Raw genomic sequence first — 21,349 nt, forward strand, 5'->3', positions numbered from 1 at the left:
CTGCTTATGGAATCTGTAAAGAAAAAGGTTCCATGACTCATATCAAACGATTTGCAGAAGTGGCACACAGAAAAACTGGTACAATCACTAGAAAATGCTGTATTTCAACATTATGATGATCTCTTATTTTGTTTCTGTGCTTACAGATTATTCTATTTTACTGTATTTGTTATATAATTTAACAAAACCAAATTTCACCTATGAACATAAGATTCTGGTCATTACCTTCTACTAAAAGTAGAATTTTTAAAACCACATGGGAGCTGATTAATGGCTACCAAGGCACAAAGCATTGCTTAAAATAGCTGCTTGCTTTAAACGATATTCACACTTCTGAGACAGCATCTAAAACCATTACAGGAAATCACATTTTGGAATGGTAGTGAAGGCTGTATTAGGCTGTAGCAAAGTAACACAAATTACTTTTCTGGAAGTAATAAGGAAAAAACCCAGTTTACTACAAAGGAAAAATATATGTGTACATTAGAATTAATTGAATATTTTAGAGGAACAGCTCTTTCACTAAACTTCTTGGTTAAATCAAAGTTCTTTACTCTTAGTTAAGAGCACTGTATAACTGCACTGAGATGCTAGCAATGTTGTCAATATATACATGATTCTGTTGAAAGTCTGATATAGGACTTCTCAACCTCAGCACTATTGACATTTTAGGCCAGATAGTTCTTTGTCGTGGGTCCTATGCTTTGCTGCACGTTTAGCAGCAGCCCTGACTTCTAACCACTAGATGCCAGTAGTAGTCCCTCCCAGTGTGACAACCAAAAATGCCTCCAGACAGTGCCAAAACGTCCCTTGGGTGGCAAAATTGCCCCCAGTTGAAAAATCACTGGTCTAAGATGACATAATTTAGATAGCATTTCTCCATACTTTGAAAGTTACTCTTAGATGATGAATACAATGTTTAGAAAATAAAATTAACCTGTTGCAATGTCTCCCTAGTGTCTCTTGGATAAAATCCCAAACATTTAGTCTTCACCATTGTAACTGAAGTCTTCTATCCCTTTCTACAGAAAGGCTTCTCCAGTTAGTGTATTCTTGACTTCTGAAACATAATGTGCATCCCTGCCTGCAGTAAAAATGCACATGATTTTCTCCCTGCTGCCATATATCCACATCTTTGAGTTGTCACAGTTAAAGCAGGACACTCCTTTCCACTGTGTGACTGGCCACAGCTAAATGGGTCAAAGGAGCACAACTGATAAAGATGGACCCAATCCAGAGGCTAGACGTGGCTCATCAGATCCTTCTCCTTGGGGCTGGGTGTTCTGTGTGGCTATCTTTGGGCAGTAAGCAAGTGAAGCAGAAAAAGTCAGCTTACAATGAGAAAGAGCAGACACGAAACTATGAGAAAGGGTGGGTGAGCCAGCTTGTGGGCATATCCTTAATGAAGTCTATTGAAAAATCACTCCAAATTTCTCCTCCCTCTGAACTTCCTTAATTAGTGGCATGATTGTCAGCAAGTCACCTTATTTCAAAATCTCAGTTTACTCATTTGGAAAATGAGGAGGATAGGTCCCAAACAGCTTTATTCTTTAGCTCAAATATCTGACTATTAATCATTGGTACTGTCTCCTGACATTGTTTTATATTGTAATTTAACTGTTGAATTACTACTTGACTTTTTCATGAAAACATCTTCCCAATGAATGTAATGTTTCCTGAGGGCAGGGCCGGAACACTATATCTACCTCCTTACGGAAGAGTGATCACAAACTGCAGATGGTGAATCCCTGGGAATCGCTGAGTTATAACAAGAGAGATGAGTGCTGTTTGTAGATTGGCTAGATAAATATACCCCTTGGTACTAGTCCTGTAGACCCTAGGACTGATTCAGTATCTCATATTGTTATGTTCAAAAGGCTAAACAATATAGCCTTTCAAAAATCGTGATGAAAGTAAGCAGAGTCTTGCAGAACTATTGAGAAAGAAATGTGAACCATGTGAGAGAGATATCTGAATAAAGCTTGCAGGCTTACTACTCTTGATGTAATGAATGGAGTATTCTTAATAAAATGATGTGATGGTTAAATTTATATGCAACTTGTTTGGGCCACGAGGTACCCAGACATTTGGTCAAACATTATTCTGGGTAAGTCTGTGAAGGTGTCTCTGGATGAGATTAACATTTGAATTGGCAGACTGAGTAAAGCCGATTATACTCTAATGTGGATGGGGCCTCATCCAATTAATTGAAGACCTGAATAGAACAAAAAGGCTGAGTAATAGGGAACTCTTCCTGCCCGACTGCCTTGAGCTGGGACATTGGTCTTTTCTTGCCCTTGAACCGAACTGAAACATCTACTCTTTGTAGGTCTCCTGCCTGCCTGCTTTAGGACAGGAACTCACACCACGGGCTCTCCTAGTTCTGAGGTCTTCCAACTCAGACTGGAACTAAGCCATTGACTTCCTTGGGTCTCCAGCTTGTAGACTGCAGATCTTGGGACTCCATATTCTCCATAATCACGAGAGACAATTCCTTTTAGTAACTTTCTTTCTCTCTCTATATAAATTTATCTTATTGGTTCTGTTTCTTTGGAAAACTGACTAATACAAATGGCTAGACAGCTAAATTCCACACAAGAGGCTCATTTTCCCATTGATTCCCATTATCAAAAATTTCCAGTAGAGGGTAGAGAATTTCTATTCACTGAAATAATTTGATTTATTTTGATAAAATAATTTAACAATTTCAGATTTGACAAAGCAAACGAATTAAACTGAATTGAACTAAATGCTATAATTAAGTCTTCAGGCAACCATATGCAAGATTCCTTTTTTAATTTATCACTTTTGAGCAATAATGATTCCATATATCAGTACACTATATGTTAGATGATGTTATTATAATTAATAATTATATAATAATAATTATAATAAAACTTTGGACAGATGAGTTGTTCTGTTTATATTTATAATCATCTGTTTGTATTTGTCAATCATGGAAACAACGGATTTCTCTATTTTACGGAGGCATCTGTGACAACTGAAATGTTCTGTTTTATGGGTTTGTTCTGCAGAGAGATTAAGCTAAGAATGTGAGATTTTAAGAGTTGAAGTAAGTATTGCAATTCTTAAAAATAAAGTAGAAATTCTAAAGAAAAGGAATACAATTAATCATTTCAGGAAAATTAATGTAGATGAATAGAAAAAGCTAGCACTTTACTTACATTTACTTTATAAAACCTTTTTCTCCCCTTACAATGAGAAATGCTCTGGTAAGTGGGACACTTCCTATGTAAATTAAAGTATAATTTTCTTCTCAAAATTTCAATTTACATACTACTTTTCAGCAATGTGCTACAAAACAAGCGAAGTATACCTATATGAAATTAATTACCTTCTAAGGGTTTAATTTTTTGGCAGAATGAAATAACTTTAATAGCTTATCAGTGACATATTTAGATAACTTACACATGTGAATAGCCTATGAATTCACATGTGTAAGTTATTATAGTTTTAAATGCAATCTCACATTTTGAATTCTTTAAAGTTCAGATTTGATTTAATACATCTTTGTATAATGGTTCTGAAAAGGAGTCAGAGAAGTCAGCTGGTTTTAGCAAGTAACTATTGAAGCTACTGATGTTAGGTACTCTTAAACATGTAAGCAAAAATAACACTTACATGTTATGGTCTGTTACATAATGAAAGTGTAAATAAAATTTTCTCGTACTAGATGATTACTTGGATAAGATTATGATAACACATTAAAATTTTTCCAGAAATATTCTGCCTTAAGATTTTCATATATGAAGAGTGATAAACTATGAACGAAAAGCAGCTTTATTTCAGAACATTTCTGGTTGATATCAGGTTACTGACCTGTTTGATGGTCTTGGCGGTAGGACCTGGAATAATACACTCATCACTGTCAGAAGCTGATCTGTCTTCTTCATCTGTTAAAAAATAAAATTTTTTTGGTTTAAATCTGTTAAACCAATTATATTTGCACCTTGTGACATGGAGAGAAATAAGCATACATTACAAGGATAACCTTAAAAGAACAATATGGTAATCATGTCTGGATTTTTTTAGCAGTAAAGATATTTATATTACATTTTAGAAAAGAGAAAAAAATGACTGAAAAATTCCAGTTTAGTTTTAGCAGAAACAAAGGAAATAAGAATGTAGCTTGCTCTAGTACGAAATTAAAAAAATTTTTTTAAAGAGAAGAACATGGTAATAATGTCTAACAGCCTAACCAATACTACTGTGTCAAAATCAAGTTATTCCTACTATTTAAAAACATTTTTAAAGGTTTTACAGCTTTATTGCAGTAAACTGACATATAATAAACCACACAAATTTAAAGTACAAAGTCTGTATTTACATTCTGAAACTATATATTTTGACAAATATGTAATTCTGTGAAACCACCACCACAATTAAAACAGTGAACATATCTATCACCCCCCAAAATTTCCTCATGCCCCCTTGTAATCTCTTTCCTTCTGCACCTTTCTATTCCCGTTCGTCCTTCCCTAGGCAACCACTTAAATGCTTTCTGTCACAACAGATTAATCTGTTTGCCTTTTCTAGATGTTTATATAAATTAAATCATGATGCAAGTTGTCTTTTATTGGTCTGAGTTCTTAGTTTTAATTTTTAAAAAGTCAAATCCTCTAGAATAACCCAGATAACAGTACTGAACCCAAAGAGGCTATAAAGTCACTTAAAATATAAACTGGGAACATGGTCAGCCACAATACTTGCATTCTGTTGTGGTGCTCCAAGTTGAAATAAGAAGATATGCAACAATTCCACCTGACCACAGCTGACCAGACTGACCTATATATCCCATCATTTCTGTCAAGAAACAGCTATCAGGAAGTACAGTCACTATTAAATGAAGATGTTCTATGAGGCATGCACGCTCTAACAGATTAAATAAAACAGAGTTAAGGAAATAATGTTAATTTAAAAAAGAAAGTCACCTTCTGGTTCCAGTTCTTCAGTTATTTCTGTTTCATCTTCAGAAGAAGTCAAAGTCCGTTCTGCAAGCTGACCCTCAGAGAGTAAAGACACATCATCATCTCTTCCTTGCTGTACTTTCTCTGTATTCTCTTTTACCTTATCTACACTGCTTTCCTGAGAAACCTGAAGAAATAAAAGCACGTTGATATATTATTGCTTAGATCACATTTATAGCATTCTTGCTGAAGCACTTGAATGATAATTAAGCACGTAAATATGCACTACATGCACTATATATATGAGTCATTAGAAAATAATCACTTAAGCTGTATAAATGAAAATATGCAGATAAATTAAAATATGATTATAAACTAAGAAAAAAGCATTAATCTCAAAATGAATTTTACATTATACTTTAATTCACATATGTATTTACTACCTACTAATGTCTGCTTAATTGTAACTGTTATACTTGTGATATTTTTGACATTTCTATTCCAAGGAAGTCATATATAAAAATAGGATCAATGATATGATTTCTTGATCCATGTCAATGCAAAGACAAAGTCTTTAAAAAACAAACCTTTCAAAATAATTTTAATACAAACACGTACCTCAGGAATATGTGAAACAGTTGGCATATTAATTTCTATTTCTGGTGTATGTTCCACTTCTGGTGAAATTTCCTTCATATCTTCAGGAGAAGTACAGGTCTCCTTACATTAATGTGAAAACATGCATGTATGTTACTTTGTATTTATTATTAAATCCCCAATCATGATAAGACTTTTTCACACACACATACACACACACACACACGCACACGCACACTTAGGATTTACTCTCTTAATAATTTTCATATATAAAATATAGTAGTGTTAATTATACTTATCATATCGGACATGACATCCCCAGTACTTATTTATCTTATAACTGGAAGTTTGTACCTTTTGACCACCTTCATCCAATTGTCCCTCCCCCATCCCCTGCTTCTGGTAGCCAGAAATCTGATCTCTTTTTCTATGAATTTGTTTGGTTTTGAAGTATAATTGACTTACAACACTATGTTAGTTCCTGTTACATAACACAGTGATTCTCTATTTCTTTACATTTCAAAATGATCACTACGATAAGTCTAGTTATGATATGTCACCATACAAAGATACTACACAGTTACTGACTATATTCCTCACATTGTACATTTCATACCTGTGACCCATTTATTTTACAACTGGAAGTTTGTATCTCCTTTCCTCTTTCATCTATTTGTTTCTTCCCCCCTACCCCTCTCTCCTCTGGCAACCACATTTGTTCTTTCTATCTGTAACTCTGTTTCTGTTTTGTTATGTTTGTTCATTTGCTTGTTTGTTTTTTGGATAAGATCTCTTTACTTAGATACAGATTGAGAAGAGAAGAGGTCTAGGTCTGAAGTTTGACTGCTGAGGTACTTCAACATTTAGAGTTATGGTCCAGGAGAATGAGAAGAATAACTGGCTAAATTGGAGGAAAACTAGGAAGGCATGGTATCCCAGAGGCCAAGAGTAAAAGGAGCAAGTATTCCACTGTGTCAAAGGTTACTGGGAGATTAAGATGGAGACTGAGAATCGGCCACTGTGAAAAGTGGCAAAGTGAAAGTCACTGTGACCTTAGCAAGAGTGGCTTTAAGGAGGAAAAGTTTTACTAGTGTGAGCAAGGAACAGTATGAGGAAAGGAAGATGGAATTAAGACAACTTTTTGAAGAGTTTTGTTCTGTTTTGCTTTATGGTAAATGGGGGCAGAGGATTCGGGCAGTATCTGGAGAGAGATATGGGGCCAAAGGAGGGTTCAGATCAAAGAGTAAGAACATTTAACACTTACACACAGTGCCAAATTACAAAGGTAACATTTTAAGGGAAGAAGTATTTTATTTATCTGTTTCTGTTTAAATCAGGGAGGGTATACTATATCATTTATTCCGAATATCTGTTATGGGAAAAAAAATTAGTATTTTGAGTGTTTACTACTTACAGAACGCTGATGTGGTGTGATATCCACAAAAGATACCTTCTTATCTTTAGGTGTTAAACGTCTTGGTTTAGGTGTTGGTGCCTAAGATAAACCAATATGTCAAACTGAGAATGATGAACATACCTTTTAGATTTTTTTTTTCTCTTTTATGTGGCTATTTACTTTTATAGGAAATTCAAAGTCACTGTTACTCACTACAACTAGTGTGCTAACAGAGGATGCTGGAGGTAGTCTTTGAACAACTTCAGACTCTTCTTTGTGTACGAAATTCCCTAAGTCTTCAGTTGTTATGGATCCACTTGGTGGAAGGTAAGCAAATTTCCATTTCAGTATAACATGGATGCTTCCTGCAGGCTGCTTTTTATGATCTGTTAACTCAAATATTCCTGTCAAATTACAAAAAGAATTTTAATTAATGCTAGAGTGAAGTTTTATTACCATAAAAATTAAAGAAGAGCAAAAAGAACTACCCACAACTTATTAAAAATAAGTCTGGCTTTTACTCACAAGTCAAATGACTTAAGAGAACAAAATAAGACAAAAGGATCTATGATAGGTTCATCTCTCAAGCAGACTGCTTTCAGAAGTTAAGGCCTCAAAGATAATACTAATTCAAAGATGAGATAATTGACTTAGAAATATTTTAATTCACTGAAATTAAATTCAGAGATTCTTCAGAATTCTTAGCCTTCCTCTAAGATATTATCTGGGTTATAGCTCAGATAACAAGCTTCATTTTGACTTGATATTCTTGTGTGTCTGTAGAAAAATATATTAAAACTTCAAAATTTCAAATAATATATGTATCCTAAGGAGTCTTTATATTACTACATAGTTCTAATTTTAAATACATTTTACTGGGATTTGTTAAGTTATTCCAAATTAATAGTAGCACAGCAAAAAATGTCCATAAAATAAACAAACCACCCAAAACATATAGCAGTAACAAAAAGTATCACCTAGCTGAATACATAATATTGAGTCACAAATTTTAATCATCATACTAGAATTTTCAGTATGAAAATCCCTGACATGAAAAAACCAAACCTATATTTCAAGCATAACTTTTGTTTATGGGTATCCATTACTTGGTTCTCAAGTGTTTGACACTTCTTTTAATGGCTGGCTAGGAAAGAAAAAACTAAACAACTCTAGACTTTAGGTAGCAAAAAGGACACAGGTGGAATATAGGGAGGTGAGAAACATCTACTACAGGCACAGGTGAGACTTACAGAATGGCTGAGTGAAGAGCTCAGTAAATATATTCCACAAAAGGCAATGATAACACTGGATAAAATGAACAGAAATAATCACTTAAGAACTCTGGAAACTGATCAAAGGTATACAACAAATTAAGAAGCATTTATTTGAGAAAATCTACTGAACCTCAGTAAAGACAGTGGGAGTCAGAAAAGACACTAGTACGCTACTTGTCCCTGGCTGAATGTGAGACTTGTAGACTGTCTGAACTTTGAATGCATTACCCAAGCCATACACTGATCCATAGGCAAAGGGTGGAAGCCTGCCAGCTCAAGCTGTTTAAACACAACTCTCAACAACCACTGGCTGACCACTAAACTATGTTCAGGCTTAAAATTAAAACAAGAATAAAACAAGCAAACAAAAACTTAGCAGAGACATCAGTGGCTATAGTGAGGGAAAAAGACTACAGAAGTAGTCCAGGCAAGTCACCAAACAACAACAGAAACAGCAACCCTGTGGAGGGCTGGAATCTAGAGATGCTACAATATAGTGTGCTAAATGTCCAATTTTAAACAAGAACAAAAATTCATGAGATATTCAAAGAAACAGGAGACAAAATGTCATCCACAGATACTTTCTGAGGGCATCCAGATGTTAGACTTAGGAGACAAAGACCTCAGAGCAGCTATTATAAATATGTTCAAAGAGCTAAAAGAAACCATATTTAAAGAATTAAAGGAAAGTGTGATGACAATGACTTATAAAACAAAGAATATAATAAAGAGATAGAAATTATAAAAAAAGAGAACTAGAATATATTGTACAACACAGGCAATACGGCCAATATTTTATAATAACTATAAATGGAGTATAACCCTTAAAAATTACAAATCACTATGTTGTATACCTATAACATATAATATTATACATCAACTATATCTCAATAAAAAAAGAGACAGTTAAAAAGGAATTCTGGAGTTAGAAAGTATAATTACTGAAATGAAAAAATTCAATAGAGGGGCTGAGTAGGAGATATGAGCTGCAGAAGAAAGAATCAATGAACTTGAAGACTGATCAACCGTGATTATCCAATCTGAAGAGAAAAAATGAAAAAAAATCAACAGAGCCTCAGAGACCTGTAGGACACCATTAAACATATGAACATATGTGTAACAGGAATCTAAGAAGGGGAAGAAAGGACAGAAAAAATAACTGAAGAAGGGCAGAAAAGTCCCCAAATTTGGTGCATAACAGTACCCTACACATAAAGAAGCTCAAAGGCTTCCAAGTAGAATAAGCACAAAGGGATCCACACCTAAACACATTAGAATTGAATTGTCAAAAGCCAAAAAAAAAAAAAAAAAAAAATCTTGAAAGCTGTATCATGTAGAAGGGAACCATAATAAGATTAACAGATGATTTCTCATTAGAAACAACGGATGCCAGAATCAACTGTCTGATGTACTCAAAGTGCTTAAAGAAAATAAACCTGACAACTAAGAATATGATATCCAGCAACACTATCCTTCAGAAAATAAAAGCTAAAATATAAAGACATTCCCAAATAACAATGATTAAGTGAATTCATTGCCAGCAGACCTGACTTACAAGACATATTGAAAGAGTTTCTTCAGGCTAAAAGCAAGTGACACCAGATGGTTACTCAAATCAACATGAAGGAACAGATGTGAATAAAGGTAATTACATAGGTAATTATAAAACACAGTATAAATATGTTTTTCCTCTTAGCTGATTTAAAAAACAACTGCATAAAACAATAATTATAAAATTATAATCCTGGACTTATAACATGTAAAGATTAAAAAATATATGAAATAGTAACACAAAGGAGGGGGAGGAAATAGAGCTACTTGGAGTAAGAAAATGACACCAGACAGTAACTCAAATCCAAATGAGGAAATAAAGAATACCAGAGATGGTAAATATGTAAGTTAATATAAAAGTCTCCTATAATTATATATATTCTCCCTTCTCTTAAGGACAAAGTTATATAAAGCAATAATTATAACATTGTACTGTTGAGTTTATAACATATACAGGCATACTATGTACATATATATGACAACAATATCACAGAGGAGGGGGGAGGGAATGGAATTATACTGGAGCAGATTTTCTAAATTTTAATGGAGTTATTAGCATTAAGTTTGACTGTGGCAAGCTGAGGTGCATACTGTAATCCCTGGAACAACTACTAAGAAAATAACTAAAACAATATAATATTATGGGCCCAAAGTTTAAGATTATCTGAGAAGGCTAGGAAGATTGTTACAAACAGATCATATCCATAACACTGAGGTATAATTTAGGTGGTGTTTTTTTTTTTAAACAATTTCATGGATTCAAGAAATAGGCTTACCTGAAATACACCTGTCATGTGCCAATGAAATCAGAGGCACATTGACTTTTCCTATGTAAATATCCTCCTGGGTATCACTATCATCAAACACATAAAAACTCAGAGACTCTGACTTAAGATATCGATCCAAATCCATATTCATTGGCACTGGGAAACACATATGATCATCAAACTGTGGATCACTGCTACAGGGAATGATGGCTGTGTCATGGTCTGCAAAGTCAGAAAACTTGTACACAACATATGGGTGTGGCTGAAGGTGGCTTGCTCGGGACTGCAGGCGGCTGCAGCATCTTACTGTAACATGAAGTTCATTTAAGTTGCCATCTGTGGAATCAGTAGAACCGAGCTGAGCAGTTTTGGGTGCTTGCTGACTTAACTGGAAAAACATACATATTTATATCATAGTAATAATACAGTGAAAAGTAAACAACAGCTGCCAACCCCCAAACAAAATAATTTTGTAGATGGACAAAAAGCTGCAGATTTTCACTCCAAAGTGAATTTCCCAGTAAAAGACTCGACTCTTATTTAAAACCAATACTCTCTAGAACGTATGTACGGATGCTATTAGCAGCAAATATAGAAGACTGAGCATACATGTAGAGATTGCTGTTAAAACCAAATAAAGCCAAGAAAATAGTTAATCTGATGTTCTTTAATTCTATTTAATAATTAACAGGTAAAGTGAGCAGTTAGGTCCAAGACAAATGTCCCCTAGTTCACAATTTTATTAAGAGCTACTCCTTCCTTTCTGCCCGTGGACGTCGCCAGGTAAGCATCGTTGATGTCTCTCCCCTCCACTGCCGTCATGTCTAAGTCAGAGTCTCCCAAAGAGCCCAAACAGCTGCAGAAGCTCTTCATCGGAGGTTTGAGCTTTGAAACAATCGATGACAGTCTGAGGAGCCATTGCGAGCAGCGGGGAGCGCTCACAGACTGTGTGGTAATGAGGGATCCAAACACCAGGCGCTCCAGAGGCTTCGGGGTTGTCACATATGCCACTGTGGAGGAGGTGGATGCGGCCATGAAGGCAAGGCCACATGAGGTGGATGGAAGAGTTGGGGAACCAAAGAGGGCCGTCTCAAGAGAAGATTCTCAAAGACCTGGTGCCCACTTAAACTGTGAAAAAGATTTTTGTTGGTGGCATTAAAGAAGACACTGAAGAACATCACCTAAGAGATTATTTTGAACAGTACGGGAAAACTGAAGTGACTGAAGTCATGACTGATCGAGGCAGTGGCAAAAAGAGAGGCTCTGCTTTCATAACCTTTGATGACCATGACTCCGTAGACAAGACTGTCATTCAGAAATACCACACTGTGAATGGCCACAACTGTGAAGTAAGGAAAGCCCTACCTAAGCAACAGATGGCTGGTGCTTCATCCAGCCAAAGAGGTCGAAGTGGTTCTGGAAACTTTGGTTGTGGTCGTGGAGGGGGTTTTGGTGGGAATGACACCTTTGGTCGTGGAGGAAACTTCAGTGGCCGAGCTGGCTTTGGTGGCAGCCGCAGTGGTGATGGATATGGTGGCAGTGGGGATGGCTATAATGGGTTTGGTAACGATGGAAGCCATTTTGGAGGTGGTGGAAGCTACGATGATTTTGGCAGTTACAACAATCAACCTTCAAATATTGGGCCCATGAAAGGAGGAAACTTTGGAGGCAGAAGTTCTGGCCACTATGGTGGTGGAGGCCAATACTTTGCCAAACCACGAAACCAAGGTAGCTATGCTGGTTCCAGCAGCAGCAGGAGCTGTGGCAGTGGCAGGTTTTAATTACTGCCAGGAAACAACGCTTAGCAGGAGAGGGGAGCCAGAGAAGTGACAGGGAAGCTACAGGTTACAGGAGATTTGTGAACTCAGCCAAGCACAGTGGTGGCAGGGCCTAGGTGCTACAAAGAAGACATGTTTTAGACAATACTCATGTGTATCGGCAAAAAACCTCGGGGACTGTATTTGTGACTAATTGTATAACAGGTTCTTTTAGTTTCTGTTCTGTGGAAAGTGTAAAGCATTCCAACAAAGGGTATTTTTTGTTTGTTTTTCTTTTTTTTTTGCGGTATGCGGGCCTCTCACTGCTGTGGCCTCTCCCGCTGCGGAGCACAGGCTCCTGACGCGCAGGCCCAGCGGCCATGGCCCACGGGCCCAGCCGCTCCGCGGCATGTGGGGTCTTCCCATACCGGGGCACGAACCCGTGTCCCCTGCATCGGCAAGCGGACTCCCAACCACTGCGCCACCAGGGAAGTCCCCCAACAAAGGGTTTTAATGTAGATTTTTTTTTTTTTGCACCCATACTGTTGATTGCTAAATGTAATAGTCTGATCATGATGCTGAATAAATAAATGTCTTAAAAAAAAAAGGAGCTACTCCTTCAACCATTCCAGTTATTCTGATCATATCGCATTCTTAAATGAGAAACCAATGAATTTGATGGTACCCACCCACAGAGATGATTTTGTTATATTTGGGTTGGCCCTCATCCTGAACCAATGTGATCTGGGGAAGCAGATTCCTGAGGCCAAGGAACAAGAAAACAGAGTGAGAGATAAACATTGGAGGGGTAAAACCTTGGATTGGAAGGACATTTCAGAAGAGAGATGAGCAAAGGGAGTTGTCAGGCAGGGTCAGAAACTACTCTATGGCCCTTTTTGGGACTATTACTCAGGCAGTCAGTGCACAAGTATTCTAGCAAACACCTGCATTGACTAACTGCTAAGCCTTCCATAGCTGATGTGATCTGGGACAAAGAATGTAGTGTTGCAGTGCCTTGCGGTAGTGTTAGGTAATTCTCTACCTTCCATACAGGGACCCCTCTTTCACTGCATTTTTGAATCTGGATTGAACATCTGGAACTTTTGATTCTAGAGAAGTTTACTAGAGAAGGAAAACAGAACCGAAGTCATAATCTCCTTGGTGGAGACATCTGGTGGTGTGGAGAGGGGAAGTCTGAGAAGGGAATCACAACACTGCTTTCCCAGGGCTCGTTTGCATCCAGCTATAGAAGACTGAGTGGAAGGACTTAGAAAGTACCCGCTCCGTTTCTCCCCCCGAGTCTACCCACAAAAGCTGAAATTCCAACAGTAAATGACTCATTCAACCCATAAACTGGGAGTCTAAAACTCTTTAAACCACAAAAATTAATAAATCATGTGGTTTCTCTATCTCTAATTCCCCTTTCCATAACAGTGTTTCCCAAAGCGTGTTCTGAAGAATACTAGTCCAGAAGGATGATCTCTGGGAAACGGGAGCCGTTCTTTAAGTTTCGGAATCAATGTTATATTAGTCATGGTTCTTTTAATTGCAAGTTATGGAAACTAATTCCACCCAGCAAATACAATGAAAAGAGACTTTTATATAAGGCTACAGGGTTATTTCATAGAACTGTATAGCAGAAATGTGGTTGTATCTAAGGAAGGTAATGGGACTGGAAAACTATAGGAATTTACTCTCCATCTAGTTTCCATTTTTCTCTGTATGCTTGTTCATTATTCTCCTTCCAGTCCCATTTTCTTTCCTTTGCCATTTAGCATGGTAGCAGATGGCTGTCCCACAGCTCCCAACTTTACATGTTCCAGGCATGGAGAGCCTTGCTTTCTCTTGATCTCAGAAAGCAGAATCTGATTCGCTCAGCTAGGGGCAGGTGGATATTCCTGAATCATTAGTCATAATTGGGTAGAGTGGGAGAGAACAGGATCACCAAACGTAAAGCTGGCCACTGGGGGCCCAGCCCCACGGATTAGAAGAGGGCAGGTCCAAATGAAAAAAGAGAATCATGACTTGAACAGACATTCCAAAATGTTTCTACTATATTCTATCCCTTTGTTACTTAACATAAGTGTATACTTTATGCTTCCTCTTGAGATTCACGTTATAAACGAGAAGCCCTGAAGTCAAGGATCCTATTGAATTCTTCTCAATTCAGTGTTTTCTGCATTTACTGGATCATGGAATTCTTTGGAAATATGGCTATTAAGACTCCATGAAACATAGTTTGGAAAATGCTGCTCTGAGGAATTGCATTCATACTTCTAATTCTCAGGAAAAGAATATTCATTTTATATTTTACTCTGCATTTCAGAAACCTAAAAGTTTCTGAAACAGCTTGGAAGAAGTTGGAAACAGTTGGAAAAAAGGAGAATAAATGAAAGCTCAATAATAGCCATCCATTTCCTTAACAGTGGAAATTGTAACGAAAGTCACTTGATGTGTAATAATCGTACTGCAATTCTCTTTTTCGAAACTGTCCTGGATAGCACAAGGGAGTTCCTTCGTGGTAAAAGAGCAATTCTGTATCTTGATTGTGGTGGTAGTTACATGATTATATACACATGATGAAACTGCATCGAACTCTGCTTCTTCCTACACACACACACACACACACACACACACACACACACACACACACACACACACACACACACACACACACACAAGTAGTCGTGCACATGGCAAGCGCACATAAGTGCATGTAAAAACTTGCAAAATCTGGATAAAGTCTGTAGCCTAGTTAATAGTACTGTACCAATATCAATTTCCTGGTTTTGATACTACACTATAGTTACATAAAATATTATAATTGGGAGAAGCTGGGTGAAGGCTACACGGGACCTCTGTACTATTTTTGCTACTTCCTGTAAGTCTATGATTATTTCAAAATAAAAAGTTAAAAAAAGCCACTTGATGGCTGTGAAAGAAAATGATTTCGGTTTAAAGCATGATAATATAAAGAAATACTATAAAATTTCTGTGTCATAAAAGGGTCGTAAAGTCAAACAAGCTTACCCATTGCATTTGCTCTGGCCCCTTAAAATTTGATGTTATATATCCCAAAGCCTTTGCCCGTTCTCGATAAAGTCGAATTGCTTGATCCATGGGAACTCTTAATCGGAACCAGTATTCTACTGTGCCAAAATTGGGGATGTCTCCTTTAGTTCCTACAAACCAATACATAACTCACTGTTAAAATAGTCCCATAAATCAAAATATATACCAGTAAAAAATACATCAATGGTATTATACATTAAAACTATAAATTTTATACTGAGTAAAATAATATATGACTTGCACAAATGATGTGTGATTGGCAAATAACAGAGATAAAGAAAATAAAGTTACTTCTGCAAGTACGAGTTCCACCGTATGTTAAATATTATTAAAAAACTATGTCAAACTATGTTTGAGGTAGTCCAGTTTATACTATTTCAATCTTTCTAAAATATAAAGAAAAATCTAAACATTGAGTCAAATACTCCACGATTCTTTCTGATGCTACTTTTTATTTTTTAACAAGTTGCACTCAATGTAGTCTGACACATACAAAATGAAACCTCAAAATTATGAATGGAATATGAATTCAACTTTCGAGAAATCTTTGGCACCTTCCCATTTTCCTACCATGCCGTAAGTATAGGGAAAAACACCATAGCTATGCCAAATCTATACCGTATGTAATATACCCTTGCATGTCTGCCCTGCACACCCTCTTGCTGGGGTTGTAGTTGTAGTACGCCTTCTAACTCAGGCAGCTCTTTCTCTTTCTTCCTCTGTGACGATTTCCTCTAGGGCTCCCAGGAGACTTAAGAGCTCTATACTTCCTTTGCAGAAACGAAGAAAGATGTCCTCATTAGGGCACTGACTGCTTTGGCACAATCGGCAGTTCACCAGTCTACTTCTCCACCACACTAAGTTTTTTGAGGGCAAGTTCTTCTGAACCATGTGACTATATCACCTATGCAATCAATAAGATAAAATCCCTCCCCAGAACCTAAGTCACCCTCTTTCCTTTTTTTCTTGGTCACTTAAAAAAGTTTTCCTTTTTTAAAATTTATGTATTTATTGAATTTTATTTATTTTCTATACAGCAGGTTCTCATTAGTTATCTATTTTATACACATCAGTGTATACATGTCAATCCCAATCGCCCAGTTCATCCCACCACCACCCCCGCTTTCCCCCCTTGGTGTCCATACGTTTGTTCTCTACATCTGTGTCTCTATTTCTGCCTTGCAAACCAGTTCATCCACACCATTTTTCTAGATTCTGCATATATGTGTTAATATACGATATTTGTTTTTCTCTTTCTGACTTACTTCACTCTGTGGGACAGTCTCTAGGTCCATCCACATCTCTACAAATGACCCAATTTTGTTTCTTTTTATGGCTGAGTAGTATTCCATTGTACATATGTGCCGTATCTTTATCCATTCGTTTGTCAATGGGCATTTAGGTTGCTGCCATGACCCGGCTATTATGCACCCTCCTTTCTTCTTGAAAAGGTTTCTTCACTTGGCCTCTAGGATACTGTATACTCTTGGTTTGTCTCCCTCCTCACTGGCCACTCCTTGGTCTCCTTTGCTGGCTCTTCTTCTTCTTCCTGAACTCTAAATTTTGGAGTCTCCCAAGGCTCAGTCCTTGGTCACCTTCTCTTCTTTATGTATACTCACTCTCTATGTGAAATTATCTAGGCCCAAGGCTTAAAATATATTCTGTATGCTAATGAATCCTGCTTTTATATTTCTATCTCTGACCTTCAGACTAGTATATCCAACTGTTTAGGTGACATTTCCACTTGGCTGTCTAATAGGCGGGTCAATCTTAACCTGTTCAAACACAATTCTTAGCTTTTTTCCTCAAATTTGTTCCTTGCCCAGGTCTACCTCGATAAATGGCCTCATCATTGTCCTGGTTGCTCACACCAGAAATTCTCGCCTCCTTTGTTTCCCTCATTACTCTACATTCAATTGATGAGCATGTTTTTAAGGAAGAGCTAATCAAATATACACTGAATATAACCAATTCTTATCACTACTTTCATTACCATCGTAATCCAAGCCACCAACATCTTTCCACAGATTAATGCAACAGCCTGATAATGGTCCTATTTTCTTGCTTGGCCCACACAGACTGTTCTTCCCACAGCACCCAGGATGATTTTTCTAAAACCTATGTGTGATCACGTTACTTCTCTCCTCAAAACCACCCAATGACTTGTATCACTCAGAGGAAAAAAAAGTCCAAACACCTCACCATGACCCACAAGGCTCTACAGTGAGATCTGGTCCCTGCCTATTGCTTTAGTCTCATCTCTGCTCTAGCCACTGGCCTCCTTGCTGTTCCTCCAACATGGCAGGTTTGTTCCTCCCTCAGGCCTTTGTACAATACTTGCTGTTTCCTCTGCTGGAAACATTCTTCCCCTGGATCCTGACATGGACCTTTATTCAGGTCTTTACCAACGGCACCCCGTAGGAAAGCCCTTATCTGAATTAGCAACCTTCCATCTCTCTCTTTAGCCTCTTGCTCTGGTAATTTTTCTTCATATCTAGTGATATGTATATTTGTTTTATGGCCCATCTTCCCCTCTAGAAGGTAAGCTACATGAAGGTAGGGGCTCTGTCTTATTTACCACTGATCACTGTATTCCCAGTGCTTAGTAACAGTGATAACATGATAAGCTCCTTAAAAAACTTTGATAAATGTACTACAATTGGGCTTCCCTGGTGGCGCAGTGGTTGAGAGTCCGCCTGCCGATGCAGGGGACATGGGTTCGTGCCCTGGTCTGGGAAGATCCCACATGCTACGGAGCGGCTGGGCCCGTGAGCCATGGCCGCTGAGCCTGCGCGTCTGGAGCCTGTGCTCCGCAACGGGAGAGGCCACAACAGTGAGAGGCCCGCGTACCGCAAAACGTGTACCGCAAAAAAAAAAAAAAAAAAAAAAAAAGTACTACAATTAATGTTTAATCAAACAAGGATATCAACATGGTAAATAAACATTTGCACTAATAAGCTTTAAAAAATTAATAGCCATTGTACTGACATTATTAGTGACATTTAAGAGAGTCCAATCAACTGTGGGCAGCTATATCAGAATGCTGTCCTTACCCTAAAGGCACCTTGAATCTGAGAGAGAAGATACTAATGTGGAACACCATATTAATATATAAACCAGTCAGTGCTTCAAACAGCCAAAGTTTATAAGATTGTACTCACCAACCAAACTTGCTGTGCAAAATATTCGACCGCTTTTTTCTAGAATTTCATGGAATCTCAATTGACATGCTGCGATTGTTTCATAATCTGTGCTGTAAGCCTGGTGGACCTCAAGAGTTATAGTATTTTTCTGAATGTATTGTAAGAATAAGTCATTAACATGAACGAGATATTGAGAAGTAAAGTTATATTCTGGGTGAAGGCCCCGCACTATGGGAGTTGTCTGTAGTTCAAAATCATAGAAAGCAAAGGTACAGAAGGTGACAGGCTCTTTATCTCCAGATGCCTGTAACACTTCAGAAGAAAAGGTTACTTTGTTGATATGGATTTCAAATAGGTTTTCGCCTCGTTCTAACTGAATGGTTTCATCAAACTCATCAACGGAGTCATCTGGCGTGATTTCTGGTTTAAATTTGTACTGCTTGGTGCCATAGGCAATATCCTTTAATTGGGCTGCAAGAGAAGACACACAGTTTAGAGGTTTTAAAGTATTGACATATAAAGATACAAACTGGCTTTTGAAGTGGTAGGAAGTCCGAGTGCTTTTGGTGTATAGTCTCAATCTTAAATTCTATGACTACACTGTTTTTCTGTAAATGATACTGTATTATAAAGAAATCTATCATTTATTTTGACATCACTTATTAAAAAAATTACAACTTAAGTGGTAATACAGGTTATACCAGGGAAACAGAAAAAGAAAAAAAAAAAAGGCCCTTGAATGAACAGCTGAGGTAAATATTTAGATTTCACTGCTCCTTTGCCTCTGCTCTATTATCTTCTCTCCTATAAAGCCAATTTCTCTTTCCACTAGCTCCTTCCCTTCAGCTTACTAAAATATATATTTTTCTACTTTTGCGGAATGATGGATATGTTTATTATCTTGATTATAGTGATGGTTTCACAGGTGTATACATAGGCCCAAACTCACCAAATTGTGTACTTTAATAGTGCAATTTAAGGGCTTCCCTGGTGGCGCAGTGGTTGAGAGTCCACCTGCCGATGCAAGGGACACGGGTTCATGCCCCGGTCCGGGAAGATCCCACATGCCGCGGAGCGGCTGGGCCCGTGAGCCATGGCCGCTGGGTCTGCACGTCTGGAGCCTGTGCTCCGCAGCGGGAGAGGCCACAACAGTGAGAGGCCAGCGTACCGCAAAAAAAAAAAAAAAAAAAAAAAAATAGTGCAATTTAAAATGTGTTTATTACATTTCTAAGAAGCTGCTTTTAAAAAAGATCTCTCTCTTTCTAGATTAGAACATTCCCTCACACCATATAGAAAAATAAACTCAAAATGGTTTAAAGACATAAATGTAAGACATGAAACCATAAAACTCCTAGAAGAGAACACAGGCAGAACACTCTTTGACATGAGTTGTAGCAATATTCTTTTTAGATCTGTCTCCTAAGGCAAGAAGTAAAAGCAAAACTAAACAAACTGGACCTAATTAAACTTAAAAGCTTTCGCACAGCAAAGGAAACTATTGACAAAATGAAAAGACAACCCACTGAATGGGAGCAAATATTTGCAAATGATGTGACCAACAACGGGTTAATATCCAAAATACATAAACAGCTCATACAACCCAATATCAGAAAACCAAAAAACTCAATCGAAAAATGGGCAGAAGACCTGAATAGACATTTCTCCAAAGAAGACATACAGATGGCTGACAGGCACATGAAAAGATGCTCAACATTGCTAATTATTAGAGAAATGCAAGTGAAACTCACAATGAGATATCACCTCACACCTGTTGGAATGACTATCATCAAAAAGTCTACAAACAACAAATGTTGGAGAGGATATGGAGAAAAGGGAACACTTGTGCACTGTCGGTGGAAATATAAACTGGTTCAGCCACTGTGGAAAACAGTATGAAGGTTCCTCAAAAAATTAAAAATAAAACTACCATATAATCCAGCAATTCCATTCCTGGGTATATACCCAGAAAAAATGAAAACACTAATTCAAAAAGATACACGCACCCCAATGTTCACGGCAGCACTATTTACGATAGCCAAGACATGGAAGCAACCCAAGTGCCCATCAACAGATGAATGGATAAGGAAGATATGGTGTAATACATAATGGAATATTACTCAACCATAAAAAAGAATGAAATGCTGCCATTTGCAGCAACGTGGATGGACCTAGAGAATATTATACTTAGTGAAGTAAGTCAGAGAAAGCACGTAGTGTATGATATCACTTATATGTGGAATCTAAAAACGATACAAATGAATGTACAAGTAAAACAGAAATAGACTCACAGATATAGAAAACAAACTTGTGGTTACCAAAGGGGAGAAGGAAGAGGAGGGACAACTTAGGAGTACAGGATTAACAGATACCAACTACTATATATAAAATAGATAAACAACAAGGATATATTGTATAGCACAGTGAATTACAGCCATTATCTTGTAATGACCTATAATGGAGTATCATCTATAAAAATACTGAATGACTATTCTGTACACCTGAAACTAATAATATAAATCAACTATATTTCAATAAAAAATAAATAAGAAGATGTATCTCTTTCTAGATACACATTTCCCCTGCCATGTTACATCCAACTTTCTAAAAAGAGTAACGTATATTTGTGTCTCCAATTCCAAATCTAACAGACACTCTTCAACTTCCTGCAAAAAGCATCTGCCTTATTTTTCTTGTGAAACTACTCTAGAAAAGGTCACCAATAACTAACCAGTTTCTAGATTGAATGGTCCTTGTGTTATTTGAGTTCTTTGCTTAATTGACACTGATGACCACATCCTCTTTTGTGAACTTTTGTGAGCTTTCATGTCATCGTCTGCCCTGCTTGTCCTCCTACCTCTCTTCTT

General features: G+C 37.2%; 2 protein-coding genes across 3 annotated transcripts in view; one reads left to right on the plus strand and one right to left on the minus strand.

Annotated features, from left to right (window-relative positions):
• The window catches only part of RPGRIP1L (RPGRIP1 like), a 120,797-nt gene that overhangs the window by 56,306 nt on the left and 43,142 nt on the right, over window positions 1-21,349 (minus strand). For both annotated transcript variants that reach the window (XM_060130206.1, XM_060130207.1), the window contains exons 14-21: window positions 18,504-18,956; window positions 15,301-15,452; window positions 10,523-10,901; window positions 7,135-7,325; window positions 6,940-7,020; window positions 5,547-5,648; window positions 4,953-5,115; window positions 3,841-3,914 (exon numbers count right to left, since the gene is read on the minus strand). In XM_060130206.1, coding sequence (XP_059986189.1) covers window positions 3,841-3,914; window positions 4,953-5,115; window positions 5,547-5,648; window positions 6,940-7,020; window positions 7,135-7,325; window positions 10,523-10,901; window positions 15,301-15,452; window positions 18,504-18,956 — 1,595 coding nt within the window. The remainder of the gene's footprint in view (window positions 1-3,840; window positions 3,915-4,952; window positions 5,116-5,546; window positions 5,649-6,939; window positions 7,021-7,134; window positions 7,326-10,522; window positions 10,902-15,300; window positions 15,453-18,503; window positions 18,957-21,349) is intronic.
• On the plus strand, window positions 11,334-12,294 carry HNRNPA1L3 (heterogeneous nuclear ribonucleoprotein A1 like 3). Its single transcript, XM_060131939.1, is given in 2 exon segments — window positions 11,334-11,639; window positions 11,641-12,294. Coding segments are annotated over 2 exon segments (960 nt in total).

Source organism: Lagenorhynchus albirostris, chromosome 19 (genome assembly GCF_949774975.1).
Source record: "Lagenorhynchus albirostris chromosome 19, mLagAlb1.1, whole genome shotgun sequence".
NCBI classification, from domain to species: Eukaryota; Metazoa; Chordata; class Mammalia; order Artiodactyla; family Delphinidae; genus Lagenorhynchus; species Lagenorhynchus albirostris.